This window comes from Loa loa (assembly GCF_000183805.2).
Source record: "Loa loa unplaced genomic scaffold supercont3.363, whole genome shotgun sequence".
NCBI classification, from domain to species: domain Eukaryota; kingdom Metazoa; phylum Nematoda; class Chromadorea; order Rhabditida; family Onchocercidae; genus Loa; species Loa loa.
The window spans coordinates 44,764-58,353 of record NW_018108543.1 but is presented as its reverse complement, the minus strand read 5'-3'; the positions used below and the strand labels follow the sequence as shown (position 1 = coordinate 58,353).

General features: G+C 24.3%; 3 protein-coding genes across 3 annotated transcripts; 1 reads left to right on the top strand and 2 right to left on the bottom strand.

Moving 5' to 3' along the window:
* Positions 1 to 512: 512 nt before the first annotated feature.
* On the top strand, positions 513 to 3,849 carry LOAG_07963 (hypothetical protein; the record flags this gene model as incomplete). Its single annotated transcript, XM_003143495.1, has 6 exons — positions 513 to 682; positions 1,113 to 1,267; positions 1,629 to 1,787; positions 2,739 to 2,877; positions 3,321 to 3,452; positions 3,714 to 3,849. The coding sequence occupies 6 exons, from the start codon at positions 513 to 515 to the stop codon at positions 3,847 to 3,849; spliced, it is 891 nt and encodes a 296-aa protein (XP_003143543.1).
* Positions 3,850 to 5,983: 2,134 nt separating this feature from the next.
* On the bottom strand, positions 5,984 to 7,247 carry LOAG_18559 (hypothetical protein; the record flags this gene model as incomplete). The annotated part of the gene is made up of 3 exons (XM_020451221.1): positions 5,984 to 6,189; positions 6,586 to 6,729; positions 7,055 to 7,247. The coding sequence occupies 3 exons, from the start codon at positions 7,245 to 7,247 to the stop codon at positions 5,984 to 5,986; spliced, it is 543 nt and encodes a 180-aa protein (XP_020305018.1).
* A 1,143-nt stretch (positions 7,248 to 8,390) lies between these two features.
* On the bottom strand, positions 8,391 to 13,361 carry LOAG_18558 (hypothetical protein; the record flags this gene model as incomplete). The annotated part of the gene is made up of 10 exons (XM_020451220.1): positions 8,391 to 8,445; positions 8,723 to 8,901; positions 9,184 to 9,330; positions 9,756 to 9,869; positions 10,141 to 10,264; positions 10,768 to 10,934; positions 11,752 to 11,868; positions 11,980 to 12,179; positions 12,831 to 12,966; positions 13,122 to 13,361. The coding sequence occupies 10 exons, from the start codon at positions 13,359 to 13,361 to the stop codon at positions 8,391 to 8,393; spliced, it is 1,479 nt and encodes a 492-aa protein (XP_020305017.1).
* Between the last annotated feature and the right edge of the window lie 229 nt (positions 13,362 to 13,590).

Below are 13,590 nucleotides of genomic sequence, written 5' to 3'. Positions count from 1 at the left end.
TGTATTGTCACGTGTTTTCCACTTGCTTATTCTTTAATTTTGCTATCATTGATTCTTCTACAAAAGTATGCTACGATTGAAATTATTATATATTTTAATGAGATATATATTTATTTTTGTATATATTATTATTTTTATATATACATATATTTTAATCAATCAAAATAAAATAAGAATGAAAAATTTTCGTAATGATTTCACACATTTAAAAATTGAAATTTTTATACATATTTTAATAAGTAATAATCAAAAATTAAAATATAAAAATGATAAAAATTTTAGTATTTTTGAAAATTAATTACAAATTATATTTTGTAACAATTTTTAATAATTAATGTTCAATAAATCGAATTTTAATTAAATCGAAATCTAATCTAATGAGTATAGATCTAATGAAAAATTTTAAACAATAAAAGTTACTGGTATATATATCATCTATTGAGGAAAAAAAAAGAAACTTATCTGGACATGATCATTTTACAGGTATATGCTCAGTAATATGGGCATTAAAAATGCTACTTGCTGGTATCAGTACTTCCATGTATTTTATGAAAGCTGATCAATTTGCGTTAATGATTTTACGTTTTGCAAATTTGGCAACCATTTTGAATTTATTAATAGTAACACTTAATGAATATGTTTACATCGTTTATCCATTTCACTATCGACGACTTGTCACTCAGTTAGTAGCTAATTTGCATATTTTGTATTTTCTTTTGTTTATTCTGATCTACAGCACTAGACTATCGTAGTAAACTTTACTGAAATTTATATATGAGTAAATAATAATAAACCATTGGCTTAATGCATGTCTGTGTCTTTTTTTTTCAAATTTATATATTTGATTACGAAAAAAAGTTCAACTAAGAATTTAAATGACATTGTAAAATTTGAAAAAAAAATGTTTACTTTGTTTAATCCCAAATACTAACAAAAAATGGGAAAAAAGTTTAATTATTAATATCAAGTTTAAAGGAAAAAAATTATCCCAACGTATTAAGTTATACAAACAATTGAACATGATAAATATGTTAATTTAAAATTTCATTATGTCTTTATTTGCATTACTGTACTCTAAATTTTTTTGATTTTAAAAGGAATCAAATTTACAGTACAAGAGTTACCTTGTTAATTGCAACTACATGGATAATAGCATGGGGATTTACACTGTCTATTTTATTCTTTGGTTCACGAAAGCAATCTATTTATATCAAACCGGATTGTTTAATGAAGCGAAAATATTTTGATCATAACGTAAATAGTGATGGTAAGTGATATTTTAAACCTTTTATAATACAATATGTAAAAATTTTAAATTATGTTTAAGAATTTAAATGAACAATTTTGGATTAAGTTATTCATGTAAAAGAAGATTATAAATAAAATTGGATAATTGATAAAACAATTTTGTTTTATTTTTTAATTAAATATTCCATAATCCATTTATATTCAATTTAATTAGTCCGAAAAAAAAATGTAAAAAGAAAAAGATGAAGAAAAAAAAATTAAAACTTTTTTTAATCGATAATATGTTGTAATTGTCCATTATTTTTTTGTTTCATTTCAGTTAATTAAAGTATCAATTTTTTTTCTAATTTTTAAAACATTTGAACAGTTAACAATTTTAGCAACAGGAACTACCATATCAATACCAACAATAACAACAGTAACAACAACAACAACAACAACAACAACAACAACAACAACAACGACAACAACAACAACAACAACAACAACAACAACAGCATCAACAGATGATATTTTTTATTCATTACGTTTACCATCGTGTAAGATTGTAGCTATCGATTTTTTTATTTATTTTCATCTTTTTTCCTTTTTCTTTTTTGTTTGATTATTTAAACGACAGTAACATAAGTATTAGAAAATTTAATAATGAAGTGGAAAAGAAAGAAAGCAAACAAGTAAACAAGCAAATAAACAATAAAATAGGTAAACAAATAAAGGAACAAATAAACAGACAAATAAATGAACAAACAAACAGATGAATAAGTAAACAAATAAACAAACAAATGATAAAACAAATAAACAGGTAAGTAAACAAGACCAGAGAGTTTTATTTAGAAAGGAAGTATTTCTGAATTTAAATTTTACTTTCAAACTTACAGCATGTTTTATACGCAATAGTCAAATATCAAATAATACCGAATTTATTTATAATACATCTGTTATTATATTTTGTTTCGTATGTTTGATTATATCAATTGTATGCTATAGTGGATTAATTCGTGTCATTTCAAAAATTGTTAAAAGTGATACATCGGTATGTTACTTCCATTGATTTGAAATTTTTAATTTCTGAAATTTCATTTTAAATTATTTCTTGATTCGCTCAAACATTTTATTTATTTTTGAAATTATGCAGTTTTTTTTTCACTTCATTTAAGATAGCTATCTAATGCATAATTTTGTTGAATATTAATAATTTGGAAAAAAAAAGGTTTAATTAATTACAGATATCAGTTTATAATGATTATCAAGCTAACGATAGTATAAATGGTAAGTAAATTACAACCTACAATGTATTATTTGCTCATTAAAACATTTGTAAATTATGATAATTTGAAATAGAAATATTATGTTTAAAAAAGCACGAAATTAAATTAAAGATTAACAATTCATTAATAACTGAAAATTTCTTTACTTCAAAAGTTTATTCACTTCATTTGCTCCTAAAATTTACTTCGAAATATCTTTTTTCATTTTTTTTAAAATTTCAGGTGAATTTAATCGAGCAAAGAAGCAAATATTGAAAAGGAACAAATATGTTATTGTTATTGGCAGTGTACTGGCTATCTATACTGTTTATTTTATTTCTTATTCAGCTATAAAATTTTTATTTGTTACTAGGCTAAAAAGGTTCCAATTTAAATTATTATTATTTATAATTAACATTGAAAATCATCCAAAATGTAAAATTTCAATTTTTGAAATAAATGGGTTTTTTTTGAAAAATTATCAAAATTATTGGATAAATTAGACTGGTCAAAAAGATTGATGAAATGAAAAGATTTGATTGGTTTCAACAAATAATGTAAATTAAAAAAGAGGCAAAAAGATTTAAACAAATATTCTTACATCAAAATATCCTTATCACTTGTAATTGCTAAATTATCACTAGTGATTAAAAAAATTCTATCTTATATTATTTCAGTTTTTTTCTTTTTCCTGATACCATTTAAGTTCACGTCTGAATATCATACGCACGGGTATGTGGAGTCAAAATAGCCATATCATTTGTAATTGTTAAATTATCATTAGTGATAAAAAAAATTCTGTTATCTTTATTGATATCATTTAAGTTCACGTTTGGGTATTTCACGCACGGCCATGTATTACGTACGATGGGGTTTTCAAACGTTAATGTGTTTGAATGCGCTTCTGCAACCACTTTGCTATTTTAGGATACATGAATTTCGAAATGCTTACAAAGGGTATTCATTGCATTGTGTATTTATTATCTTATTAAATTTCCAAAAATTTTAATTACTAAATTTCAATGATCAATTTTACGAAATATTTAAAAGATACACAATTAAAAAATTTGCGAAATATAGGGATTCATTTAAAATTAAAATTGCAGTGATCATGAAAAAATTGAATTGAAATTTTGATGACAATTTAATTCGAGTAATAGTTCAATATTTCTAAAGGAAAAAAAAAACTTAAAGAAATCATATGAAGAAATTTTTCAGCATTATATTTTGTCGTAAGCAAAGGGAAACATTGAATGCTGAAACAATCTATTTATCCATTACGGAAAGTCGACGACGAACAGTTTTTGGTAGCACTAAAAGAAATGATGGAAATGAAAGAGTAAAAGCAATTTAGTTTGGAGCAATTGTCAAAATTCTGGAACTATTTTCGTTAAATCGGATCGTATTTCCGTATAATCCTTCCGGAATACATTTATAATTTGTACATTGAAAAGATATGAATGGGAAAAATAAAAAGAAAAAAATGGATAAAAATGATGGAAAAGAAAACGAAAATAGAAATTTTCATTTATTTAATTTTTTTTTCCCAAAAATTTTTTTACTTTTTCTTTTTTTTGTTTTGGAAATGAGAGCAAATCATACTTAATGAGACAATATTTAAAAAATTTTTGCATTATTGACCGCTTTATTCGCACTCTTTGCACTTTTGATACATAATAATTATCAAAATGTAAGTGAGAATTCTCATATTTTAATTTGAACTTAAATTATGAAATTAAAAATTCCTGCATTTTTAGCTAATTCTGTTTTTCTCATAATTTCTTCAAAAATTTTTTTCCCACACTTTTCTCTATTATCTTTATTCGCTTTATAGGTTCATTCAATTTATGACATGCAATGCTTAATGTTTAATTTTTTTAAAGCTTTATTCACGGATCGAGTATTTGACATGTTGGAATTTTGTTATACATCATTTCAGGATAATCTATTTTATAATTCATAAATGTAAATGTTTTGCTGTATGCCATGGATTGCTTTGATCATATCATTTCACAGTAATTTATTTTATAGTTCATAAAGACAGCTATCTCGTTTTCTTTATACCATAAACTGTTTTCCTTATCATTTCGTATTATATCATTTGCATCAATTTTCCTCCAATTATAATTACATATTCATTTGCTTGTATGCATATGAATATTTGCCGTATTAAATTTGTTATCAACTAAATGAATGCTCAGAAAATAATTTTTCGTTTCAATTATTTAAGTTTCGATACTTTTTATTTTCCACTGATATATTTCAAATGATTTGACAATTCTTCAAATTATTTTCATCAAGTTAAAATAAAATTTTACTTATCTTTTGTATGTGTACGAATGCGTGTGAGTGTGTAAGTGTGTTTTTCCAAATTCTTTTTCATTAAATTAAAATGAAATTCTCAACTATCTTTGTACGTATACGTGTACGTGTGCGTATATGTATATTTATATTCATGATAATTTAAAAATCATGAATAAAGCAACGAAGATAGTCATTGAAATGGATTTATGAATGTTGTTATTAGCACGAATCACGTATTACATAAAGTTATCGAAAATTTTAATTTATTGCTTGTCAAGAATTTTTTTTTTTTTTTACAATCAAATGAATGGAAATAGTATAGATTAGTGGTGAATATGTAAAAAATTGTAAGTTATTATTTAACGCATTGAAACTGTGAGATGTCAGAACCTATATGTTAAAAATGTCAAAGTTCAAATAGGAATCATTTCTAGTGAGTATACTTGTTGTTTTTTTTTTTTTTATTTTGATCATTTTTGTTTATGTGATTTGGAAAAAAAATCCTATTGATTTCCTTTAGCTATTGGTGATTAGAATTTTAGCATAAAATTATGAAAATTCTATTCTGAAATTCTATTTCATTTCAGAAATTGTACTCGCAAAACAATGATAATAGTGATAATATTAAGAAGACAATAATGATAATATTAATAATAATATTAGATAATGACAATGGCACGTCATATGAATAGCACATCCTTACTATTTATACAACCATATACTACATTTCAGATTTAATGCTCAATTAATGATATGTTAGGGAATTTCCTTCATTATTTTCTAGCTGAGTCGTATAAGCGGCTTAATCAAATTTAATACTAAATGGTTTCCACTACAATCGATTACGGTAAGATTTAGCAAATAATTCAGGAACGAAATAATTTTAATTTAATTATTTATCACTGCAATAATAAATGCGCTAATCCCATATATACATACATAACTTATAACTATTCCATTTTATGATTAACATTTAATTTGTTTGAATCCATGAGTTCAAATTTAAATTTTAAATAAAACTCAGTTGACGGTGAAATTAAATTCAAAAATAACTCAAAAGGAAAATAAATGGTATCAATTATTATAAAGTTGCATTTAAATGATAATAATCGAATTAATACCTTTTTCAATTTTTTTTTCAATTTCGAAATTTTCACTAATTTTATATTTCATTCTTTGAATATTCACGTATAAATTGTTGTACGTCGTTTAATAGTTTGACGACAAATATGACACACTTTCAATTTTGATGGATTACTACATTCCACGCATGCTGTATGTCCACATTGAAATACAATGCTACAACGTTGATCCATGCATATTGCACATGTCACTTCGAGCTCTAGTTGTTCTAACTTATCACGTAATTCACGTACAATTTCATTTTTCTCTATAACAAACAAAATTGCCAAAAACTGATGTAAATGGTGCAAATGTTAGCATTATTTACGTGAAACATACGTGTTGTCACATACTTTTTTTCTCATTTTTTTGTTTCATTTTTTTTTTGATGTCATATATTTCGTAATGTCACATATATTTCATTTCGTTATTGTACATTTCTAACATAAAGCATTATTTTATTTTCTTTTTTCGTTTATCTTCTAAAAGAAGTTGGAAAGCATTCCAGGTTCAATTTCAATTTAAAGCCTTAATTTAACTTTAGTTATTAATTTTTAGCACGCTAGGCTTATAAGGTTAACTGGTCTTATATTAACTTAAACCTTGATTAATTGGAATGTATCAAAATGAGCCACTTCCAAAAAAAAAAAAAAAAATTACCTACCTTCTTCAACGGCTTTTTTGGCACGTTCAACAGCTTCTTGTGCTATTTTTGTAATTTCCATTTTACCAACCATCTGAACATTTTCACCCAAACCAATATCACCATATCGTATAATCTTACTACCAATTTCAACTTCTTCACCATCTAACCTGTTATCATTGAAATAAGCTTATATCATATTTAGCTATCAAAATACATATGAAATTTACTTGGCATTTTATTTTCAACTATTTTTGCAGTCTAATATGTTATTTATTTGAGAAATAAACAAATTTATGGAAAAATAAAATAGGTAATAAATAGCAACAATAATTAACATTAGCTTAATAATTATTTAAGAAAAAAATTATAAATTTAAATAGGTTTAGTAATAGGAAATGAAGTAGTTTTCTTATCATTACCATAATTATTCTAATTACTCTTTTAATTCATTTTAAAAATTTTAATAATTTCCAACTAACAATCATACATGAATTTTTTGCCATAACAATTTGTTGATAACATAATGGACAACGTCTGAGTAAAGTGTTACCGGCACAGGTAGCACAAACTACTCGATGACCACAAGGAATGAAAACGATATCCGCTATATTGTCATCACAATTAAAGGTACACATTGTCACCCCAGTGGTATCAAAACTTTGTGCTACCGTACGACTCATTGGAACACATGATCTGAAACTTATTTGTGAATTGGTAAATTTTCACAAAGGAATAGAAACAAATTAAACTGGCCAAATTATTTAAATAGGAATAAGTAGCAAAGTTAGAATAAAAATTGAATAAATCAATAAATGAATGGGTAAGAATAGAACATAATTTTAAATTTATTTCTGATATATTAGGCCTTATGTTTTTTTTTTTAATATTAAAATTTTGGCAAAATTTGAGAAAATATTATTTAAAATTTCTTTATTAAAAAAATCCAAATTTTTGCACTAAAAAATTGCCTATAATTCGAATTCATGATCAATGGATTTTGGATGTCAAGGAAAACAATGTTTGAATGACAAAAATAGAATATTCTTACTGAATAATTAAAATCATTAATCAGTTCCTGCCTCTGGCGTTTAGTATAATTCCACTCCAAATAACTGATTAAATGTCAATTTCAAAAGCTTAAATCTTTTGCAATTTAATTCCAAGCTTTGAAAATTTCTTAAATTTTAAATTTGGAAGTTTTCTTTAATTTTTTCTTTCTCTTTTCAGTGCTAGCATATGAAATCTTATTAAATGAATTTACAATTATTTGTATCTCAAAAAAAAAGGAGTGAAAATGTTGATTGCATATAATAGAATTGATATTTAAAAAATTTTTTCAAAGATATTTAATACTTTTAAAAATTATTTTCCATAAAGTTTTCATTTCATCACAAAAAAATATATTATAAAATATGAAAATAAAATTATATTATAAAATTATAATGTATTATAGGGTCTTGCGTTTCTTCTTTATTTTTTTAAAAAATTAAATCAAAAGAATTCGTTAATTAAATTTAATGAAATGAAATTCAAATTATAAAAAGAAAAAAGTTGCATAATTTTCTGCTTTTAACTTATTTTTTCCTTGCTTACCCATCTACTGATATAATATATTATCAAATTGTTCATTATTATTTAATGATTGTTTGTAGAATAACTTTCTTTTCCTTCTCTTTTTTTTATTTAAAAAATTCATTCTTAACAAATGTAAGAAATTCATTTCTTATGTTCGATTAAACTTTATTAATTATTGATGTGCTTTACAATAAGAAGAGTCAATAAGCTTATGGTACACCTAAAATCTCAGCGAATGTTCAAATATTCTATTTTTGCATGCAGAAAGCAGTAATTGATAAAATCTGACTATTTTCATATTTCCTAAAAAAAAAAGCAAACCACAAAAGGACTTTTTATATACTTTAAAGAGACATTTACGAAGTTAAATAATAGAAGAAAAATAAAAATGAAAATTATTTCCGTAACTTAAGTTTTAATAATTCAATCGAAAGTATTAAATGCTTCAATTGTATTATTGTTTTAATATCATTTGATTTTACTAAAACTTCAAAAATATAAATGAAAACGATTCCATTTATATTACTATTATTATTACCATTTATTATTGTTATTATTGTTAATAATAATTAATAAGAACCTTGGCCTACAGGTAACATACTGTTCAAATAAGGACTTCAGGGTTGGTTCGGTAACTAATTCAAATGGAACACATCCGGTGCGATCACGAATTTGCGGATCAGCTCCTTGCGCAATTAGAAAACACATTACCGCAACAGGCCACTGCGGACGAAATGCTGATGCAAGTTCTTCCAAACGCTGGAGTAATAACGAAAAACAATAACTTTTTTGATTTCAAGTCTAAAAAATTGCAGATGGACTCCAAAATTTTAAATTTTGAAGAGTTCGTCAGAAAAACGAATATAAATTAGTTTTAATTAATATTAAAATGGATGAAAATTAGCTTTTTTTCCATTTACATTAACTTTTCAAAAAAAAAGGAGAAAATGGCAAATAATAAAATTATTGGTGAGTTTCTTTTCTTTCTTTTCTTGAAACAAACAGTTATTTTTCAATAAGATTAATTACTAAATTAATTACCATATTTGATTTCTTCATCTGTAATACAATTTGTATTTTATTATTGCTTATTGTAGCTTGTCCCTGGGTTGCTTGAGCTGCTAAATGTAATGCAGTCATACCATCACAATCTCGTGTATTTAATGGTACACCCGAGGATACGAGTAACTGGACATGAAATATTTAAAATAATATTAAATTTTATATTTGAAAATTATGAATTAATTTCGTTCCGAAACCTAAAACTGCATTTTAATATTTTTTCTTTTTTTATTATTATTTCTATGATCAATTTTATTTCATTTCCGCATATGAAAAAAATATAAATTACAAATTAAATCTATAAAATATAAATTAAATTTGTTTTGAAATTTGAAAGCATATTTAAATAATTATTCCAAAGTCCTATCTTTTGTTCTCTTAAATATTTTTTTTAATTATTGTTATAATAATTATTATTTTTCCCTTATACATGCAATAAACACTGATATGAAATTGATGAATAGTTTTAAACTTTCAGAGAAACAACTAATCATTTGAATAGAGTATCACAATGATTTACTTGAATACTATATCATATCTTAATAAATTACTTGAATACAAGAAAGACGTTGCATATCCTTATCAGCATTACCATCCCAACGTTCTACTGCAAAATGTAATGCTGTACGATTAGCTTTGGTTGTTTTGTTTATATCCGAAGAATGCTAAAAATGAAATTTATAAATTTTTTTTTTTTGAAATTGGGATGAAATGAAATTAGCAAATTAAAAAATGTTATAATTTTCAATTATTGGTAATTTTCTTATTTTCCTTGCTTCTCTTATCGCAAAAAAAAAAAGAAAGAAAAAAGGAAAAAAAAACATCGCAAATTGATGAAAATAAAATTATAAGATTGGAAAAAAAATTTGAAGACTTTTCAATTTTTTGGTTTCGTTTTTTGAATATTAAATTTTTTTTTCATCTTTTAATTCTTACTTTAAGAATAATTTCTAATACATTAATATGACCATATGCTGCGGCAAGATGTAATGGTAATAATGAGTAACAACCATCCGATACAAGAAGTATTGGTTTCATATGAATCATCGATTCTACAATTCTGCAAAACATTTTGTTAAATGTTAATTATCAAATTTAGTGCAATTAATTTGACAAGAATTTTCTTAATTAGTCAAAAAAAAATTAATTTGAGTCAAAAAAAAGCGAAATAATTATTTTAATACATTACATTTTTTCCCCATTCATTTACTTTTTCTACGGGGTTTTTTTTTAAACAATCTCAATTTGATAACAATCAAAGCTTCACATTTATAGTGACCCTATATTACTGTAAGTATTATAGCAACCAATTACTGTAAATCTTACAGTAGCCTGTAAATGTTGCAGTAACCAGTATCTGAACTTTAGTGTTAATTAAATTTCAATTAAATGCTAAGTATTATTGAAAAATACTGTCAAAATCTGAAAATAATTCTATCGTAATTAATTTTTTATGGAAATATGGTAAGAATTAATAAATTTCCCTGGTAATTTTTGTTTTTTTTTTTAAATAATTTTGAATCATTTTCCCCTTTTTTTCGTTTAGATAATTTCAAATGTTACTTATGCTGATTAGTGATAATTGCAAGTTGTAGTGGAGTTAATCCATCATTATTTATTATCAGTTGATCAATTTTAACATTTGATAATAGACGATGAAGCATTGCATCACGAACTGGTATATCTTCCATTGCAGATAATATATGAAGAGGTGTATTACCATCATTATCCTTTATATTTTCATCATTCATTAGTCTTATTACTTTTCCCCTAATTCAAATATAAAATATCTTTATTGTTTATTATTGTAGAAGCAAAGAATAAAAAATAAAAAATAATTTTTTTAATGTTCCGTTAAAATTAATCAATTAATTTTTTGTCCAGTATTTGAAATTATAAAAACCTTTTGGCGGTAAAATAATTTTAAAAAGGGATGAATTGGTTGCTTTTTAATGAAAATTTAAAAAAAAATTGAACCCAAAAGTAATGATTAAAACAAGGATTATTTTGCATAATTTTAAAATATCGAAAAATTTTTGGAAGTAGTTTTGTTGCTAACTACAAAATAACTAAGAAATATTTAGTTTTGATTAAAAATAAAATTTAATATTTAATAGATATGAGAATGACTGTGTCACCTGTATATTTGGATCAATTGTAGGTGCATTTAAAAGTCGATCAATACAAGATAAATGACCATTCAAAATGGAATAATGTAAAGGTGTTTCACCTTTAAAATTTTGCAAATTGACATCATCAGGTGAAAATATCATCAAACCTTCGATAATTTGTTTATGACCTCTGTAAAGTATTGATGGAAAATTCATTCAAGAAAAAAAATTTCAAACTTTGGGGGCGAAAATTTACTTCAGTTATGAACTTTCCAAATAATGGATAAATAATACTAACATTTTCAAAAATTTTGGCCAGTTTTTCTTTTTTTTTCGCAGAAAATATTATTAAAATGTAGTTCTATTAACTAATTAGTCAGTAAGTACCAAATCAAATTTACTTACCTTTTAGCAGCTATATGATAGAGACTATTACCTTCTGGATCAGTAATGTTTTTTCGGCACCAATACATAACAGTACAACTACTGCTGACCAAAGGCCTAAGTCAACGGCTAACATCAAAAGTGTTTGTCCATCAATTGCAGCATTTTTCTTCAAAATTACAATAATAGTAAAACTTTATGCTTAGTCTTCGTCTAATATAACATGCTAAACAATGCAAGACTTGAAAAAAAAGTTTAAAAATTAAAAAACTTTACCAACCATTTCCGGATAATAATAAAGTATCAGATGAAATTGCTTCTCATCACCGGTTTCAGCCCAATAACGTAATGCTTCCATTATATCAGTTACATTTGGTACCATTGTTACTACACCAAATACAACACGTTCCGGAGTACGATTTATATTTGCCAAATGTATTGGAAGATTCCGGTCATGCATTAAGGTTGACAAATTTCGACCTAATTTTAAAAAAAAAATACACATAACTTCTGTGCTTCTTATCATTATGCACTTTTTTTTTAGTTGAAATAAGATTTAAACTCAAGAAAAAGTTCCAACTTAAATTTATGCATTAGTACTCAAATGTAGTTGTTTTAATGAAAGATTTTAATTACCTGAATTATTAATTGATTATGCATCTGCATGGTAAATTTGTAAAAAATGGAAAGAATTCCGAAAAAAAAGTAATTAATTAATTCATAATTAGTGGTCGATTAAATTGAAAAGAAAAGTTAAATTGGAAAAGTTTCTTCTACAATTATTTAAACTAAAGATTTCTTTTTTCAGCTTATTGATAAACTCATTTTATAACTATATTTGAATACTTTGACTTGTTAATCGAAGTATTTAAATATAGTTGTTTTAATGAAATATTTTAATTACCTAAATATACAGACAAAATAACATCGTCCAAATTTTCCAATTTTTTTCTGATTAAAGCTAATCAATTAATAATTAAAAGTTGATTAAATTGAGAAAAAAGTCTGATTAAAATGATTTTTCCTTTTTAATAATTATTTAAAGTAGTTTTTTTCCTGGCTTATTGATAAACTTAATTTATAAAACTGAAATACTTAAATGTAGTTGTTTTAATGAAAGATTTTAATTACCTGAATATATGGGTAAAATAACATCATTCAAATTCTCCGATTGTTTCCAAATTAACGATTCAGCATGTGGCAATCGTAATGCAAACGTTTCCTCATCCAAAACACGAATTGATACCATTATTGCTTTACTCAAATCCTAAAAAAAGAAATGGTTATAAGTAATTTTATTCCTCCTTTTTTTTTTAAATCCTACTATTACTTGATTATTCTCGCATTATACACGTAAATTTTACATCATAGTATAATTAATATTACATAAAATTGAAATGATATGATTAAAATTTGATAAACCTTATTTCGTATCATAATTGCTCGATCACCATCTAACATGCAAACATTTTGTGCTAATAGGACACTTTTTGGATGCCATGAATATGTTGCTTCAACTACAGTATTCCGTCCTATTTCCGGTTGATTTTTTTCATCTTGATTAGTATTATTATTTGATGTAATTGTTGTTGTTGTTGTTGTTGTTGTTGTTGTTGTTGTTGTTGTTGTTGTTGTTGTTGTTGCTACTGATGCTGTTGTCATACCTTCAGATGTTCCCCAACTAAAAATTGTAACTTGGATCGATTCCATAGTTACATCTTTTACAATACCAACTTTACCAATATACTGAAATTATATAACCTATAAATTTAAATATTTAATTATTAAAATTAAAGTTTTATTCTCATCTTTTTACCATTTTATAAAATATTAATCAAACTTTTCTTTTTCCTTTTATTGAATGCAAATTTTTATTATTAAAACATACGGT